This window comes from Blastomyces dermatitidis (genome assembly GCF_000003525.1).
Source record: "Blastomyces dermatitidis ER-3 genomic scaffold supercont1.3, whole genome shotgun sequence".
Classification (NCBI taxonomy): Eukaryota; Fungi; Ascomycota; class Eurotiomycetes; order Onygenales; family Ajellomycetaceae; genus Blastomyces; species Blastomyces dermatitidis.
The window spans coordinates 4,186,861-4,191,605 of record NW_025544776.1 but is presented as its reverse complement, the minus strand read 5'-3'; the positions used below and the strand labels follow the sequence as shown (position 1 = coordinate 4,191,605).

Genomic DNA, 4,745 nt, shown 5'->3' with positions numbered 1-4,745 from the left:
CAGGAATCAGTGTTGCTCGTTTTCAGCGCCAGAGTCAAACATATCGCAGAATTGTGTGGCAGTGTTATGGATGGGGTCCGCTTTGCTCCACAAGAAAGTAGTTGTTAATTTCCATTGTCAGGTCTTGAGTCGCCAAGATAGAATGCCTCTGCGCACAAGCTCGGGGGAAGCTCAAGAAGCGGAAAACCCAGCTGAAGTCCCACAGCCCTGCATCCGATAATTGTTAGGTCACATATAATATGTGAAATTGTAAGATAGAGCCTAGCCCCTGCACAGCAGAGATTTGATGGGGGAAGCAAATATAGCAGGGGCACGTTTGAAAGGAGTGGTTGGGCACATATATATAGTACATTCATTTAATGATATAATACATCAATAAAAAAAACTCCATGGAGTAGCCAGGTCTAAACATCTTTTTCAAGTCCCGAACATGTAAACGGAAAACGAACTAAAAAAAAAAAAAAAAAAAAAAAAAAAACACTGGTCAGGATTTCGCGGCTGCTGGGGAAAGGGATAAAGGATGACCCGAAAGACTCTTCTTTATAAGCCCCAATACCGGCGTACGCAAGTTAAAATATCCCCACGGGTATGCCATAACCTAACCAGTACGACTATTTCCCCTGCCGCTGTTTATGTTTGGGATTCTTAGAACTGCAAGCAAACAATCAGTAACTAGAATTAATAATGAAGGGAATCCAAAAAAGGGAGGAAGGGGGAAAAATCCCCCCATCAACACCTCAACACGCCACCAATAAAAACCTACCAAATAATATAAACCCGATTCTTTCTTCTGACAGGCTTGCATCCATCACAAAGCCTCTTCACAGACGATCTCGTCTTCATGCCCCGAACCTGTCCCACACCATTCGCATTCCCAACATTTTTAGCAACACTCTTCACCGCGTTACTCGAAACGGCGGCGCCCAGTTTTGCAAATAGGCTGATACGGCTCCATGGCATTTGGCTAGCGATTGTGGAGGGTCTGCCGCTGCTGCCGGATAAGGACCAGATGGAACGGGAAGACATGGTGCAGCGTATTTTGCGCGTGAATGGGGTGGTGAGTGTTCGGAGGGAGATGAGAGGAGAGAGAGGGGAGGAGGAGAGGAGGGAGCGGAAGTTGGTCATTTTCTATGTGTGTACGGTCTGCGCCGGACAATTGGCGGTCAGTCGCCCTTTTGCTTGTGGTGAAGGTGTTGGTGGTGGGATTGATCGAGAGGAGGGACTAGGCTTGAAGGCGGGGAGAAGGTGGGCTCGTTTAGGGATGTATGAGATGGATGGTTAATTCATGATCCCTTTTTGTTTTTTTTTTAACTGGTCAAGCATCGGATTGAGGAGTTCGGTTCCTACGTGGAGGTTTCTATTTCATCTCCGCGATTTGATGAATTCCCCCAATGCTCGTTGGAGAGGGAACTCAGCCGGAATTTAGTTTATCCGGTCGCGACGAGGGCCTGTTTTGAAATGGGTTTGGCAATGGAAGAAACTATGAAAAAGAGATCTCTTCACGCTACAGCTGATTCCCGCATGTACATGTGCATGTGCCATCGATTCTTTTTATCTAAACCTAGTTAATGTGAAGCTGAGTAAATCAATAGATTAGAGTTCAATAAAAGCTAAAAATCTTCAAACGCCTTCCGCCCTCTTTCTAAACTAATAAAGCGCCAGCATCATAGTAATAAAAGTATGTGAAATCCGGACACAAGGGATGAAAACCACAACTGCAATTTTTTTGAAAAAGGACTGGGGGGAATCTCCATGACAAACGAAGCAACTAAAAACCAATTACTCTCGCAAAAACATCTTGTAAACCGGCGAATCCGTGCACTCCGTGAATGGGTAACCCAAATCGTATAGGAACCCCTCAAGCTCTGTCTTCTCCGTGGCTGGGCACTGAATCCCCGCAAGGACCTTAGCCACGTCACTCCCGTAATTACGATAGTGGAACAATGAGATATTCTGGTGTGGCCGGAGGGTGGTGAGGAACTTCACTAGCGCTCCGGGGCGTTCGGGGAATTCAAACATGAAGAGTCTTTCGTCGACGACGTTACTTCGTCCACCGGCAAGATATCGGATATGCGTCTTTGCAAGCTCATTATCGCTTAGATCCTGCGCTATCATCCCACCCTGCAATAATTGGTTTACTATTAGACCCAAATCCTCTGTTCCTGTCGAGGTGGATAGTGATATTCCCATGAACACCACCGCAGATTCGCTGTTGGAGTAGCGGTAGCTGAACTCAGTAACATCATGCGGAGTCACGGTTTCCACGAGCTTCGCGAACGAGCCTGGGCGCTCAGGGATGGTGACGCTCAGTAAAGCCTCTTTCCTCTCACCCAACGTAGCACGCTCAGCTACAAAACGGAGCCTGTCGAAATTCATATTCGCTCCGGAAGTTACCGCCACAAGCTCTCGATTGGGATCAGGGGATGGATTCATCGCGACATATTTCTTCAGACCGGCAAGTGCGAGGGCGCCGGCCGGCTCCACTACTGATCTTGTATCCTCAAAAATGTCCTTGATCGCCGCGCATGCCTCGTCGGTCGACACCTGGATAATATCATCGACCACCTCTCTGCATAACCGGAAAGTTTCTTTGCCTACGGCCCGCACGGCCGCACCGTCTGCAAATAACCCAACTTCACCCAAAGTAACCCTCTCGCCGTTCACGAGGGACTGAGCCATTGCGTTCGCATCGTGCGTTTCTACACCGATGATCTTGACGTGTGGTGCAATTCTCTTGAGATAAACTCCAATGCCGGCAATTAATCCCCCGCCACCTACACAGCAAAACACCGCTTCGATATTCTGTATATTGCATTGGCGCAGTAGCTCCATCCCGCAGGTGCCTTGGCCAGCAATGACATACGGGTCATCAAAGGGGGGGATATTCGTAAGATCGTGTAGTTTGGAAAGTCTGGCAGCTTCCTGCTTTGCTGCGTCGAAATCACGTCCATGCAATACAACCGTGCCACCTAATCGAGCGACATTTCGGTGCTTGATAGCAGGGGTGCCTTGGGGCATCACGATGGTAGCGGGGATCTTTAATGTTCGTGCAGAGTACGCAACACCCTGGGCATGGTTTCCTAGTCGAGTGAGTAAGGAGGACAGAAACAGCACACACACACACAGAAAAAGTAAACAAATAAATAAATAGAAGATGCTAGTAGCAGCCTTACCTGCGGAACACGCAATAACACCCTTCCACATTCTCTCTGGACTCAAATGAGCCATCTTGTTATAGGCACCTCGAAGTTTGAAGCTAAAGACGGGAAGCAAATCCTCTCGTTTCAAAAAGACTTTGCATTCCAATCGGTTGCTCATATTCACAGCGTGTGTTAAGGGTGTTTCTTTGACAACATCGTACACGCGAGAGGTCAGAATCAACCGCAAGTACTAGATATGAACGAAAACTGTAAGATTTTGGAGGATAGCTTGCTTATATTTTTGACTGGAAAGGAGCGCATACATCTGGATATCCATTTGGCAGTAGAAAAGCCTCTGGAATCTCCCAGTCAGGAGGCAGACCATGCCTCTCACTAGGCGGGGAAGGATTTGCGGAGTATTCAGTCAGCGAGAAAGAGTTCAGCCTGGGAGTGAGTGGTGAGCTACAGCCATTTGTTAAGGGCGCTTCTGCCATGTTTGGAAACACGGGAGTCTCTTCTCCTCTTGCTAGTCAGCAATTGAGTGGGTTTGATCCTTTAGACTGTTTAGTGCTATGGTTGAATCCTCGCTTTCGGATTGTTTGGAGGTGAAATGGCGCCCCTCAGCGGAGGTGACTGGAAGCTTTTTTTTTCCCTCTTGGTTCCCTGGCGATATCGGAACTGGGGTTGGCAGGAGCTTATTTACCTAAGTGGCTAGCGCTGTTTGCCAACCACCTCTTTCGGTCAACTTCAGGAAACCCACTCATATCGTCGGCCGATTGCTACGGTTGGTTCTTCTAGCCCTTCCAAGGTTTAAAGACCGTGTTGTTGGTAGCCATGCGGGCTCGGATTGCTGCAGACTGCTTGTGCAAGCTGATTAAGTGTCTTTGAGTGTCCATCTATCGCGCGTGGTTATAGGCTAGGCAACTGAGGCCAATTGCATAGTGTTGGCCGTTACGGCCGTTGCGGTTAGCGATCTCCCGATATCACGTGACCCACCAATATATTAAGCTCTTTGTATTATCTCAGCGGGCTCAGACCTCTTGGAGGTTAACGTTGTTGTGTTGTAATCTAACTACGCGAGTTACACTAACCTTACTGGAAGAACGTAGGGTTAATTTACGGTGATTCCACGGTGGTTCCACCATTCCACGCCGGTCACGTGTCGCCGATTGTAACACATGTTATTATTATTATTATTCTTCAATTATAGATGTATGCAGTCAGAGACTATGACATCTACCTGAGAACTTTTAGTTCTCAGGGTTTTTTCTATATCTGTAAAGTTAACTATTATACATTCATCAATTTCAGATATATAAAATCAGAAAATTTGTAAGAATAAGTGCTTGCAGGTGATTATTCAGGTGTTTGCAGCTTGATGTGATATATACTGTTAACTACTAGAAGTATTCATGATAGAAAGATAAAATGTAGAAGTTAAATGTATAATAGTATTTAAGCTGAGTTATAAATAGTATTTATAAACTTCAGTCTATATAGTTATGTATAGTCAAGAGCTGCTAGCTCTATTAATTATATAAGAGATAGAAATAGAAATAAAGAATCTATAAAAAGTGAGATTTCTTATATATTCTTCTCTCTCTA

General features: G+C 46.1%; 2 protein-coding genes across 2 annotated transcripts; both read right to left on the bottom strand.

The window, feature by feature from the left end:
- Positions 1-473: 473 nt before the first annotated feature.
- Positions 474-1,401, bottom strand: BDCG_16698 (uncharacterized protein). Its single transcript, XM_045425897.1, has 2 exons — positions 764-1,401; positions 474-651 (listed from the first exon to the last, which is right to left on the bottom strand). Exons 1-2 carry the CDS (start codon positions 1,123-1,125, stop codon positions 612-614), a joined length of 402 nt encoding a protein of 133 aa, XP_045275249.1. The 5' UTR covers positions 1,126-1,401; the 3' UTR covers positions 474-611.
- A 2-nt stretch (positions 1,402-1,403) lies between these two features.
- Positions 1,404-4,176, bottom strand: BDCG_03145 (threonine ammonia-lyase, biosynthetic). Its single transcript, XM_045418746.1, has 3 exons — positions 3,464-4,176; positions 3,174-3,390; positions 1,404-3,080 (listed from the first exon to the last, which is right to left on the bottom strand). Exons 1-3 carry the CDS (start codon positions 3,632-3,634, stop codon positions 1,780-1,782), a joined length of 1,689 nt encoding a protein of 562 aa, XP_045275248.1. The 5' UTR covers positions 3,635-4,176; the 3' UTR covers positions 1,404-1,779.
- Between the last annotated feature and the right edge of the window lie 569 nt (positions 4,177-4,745).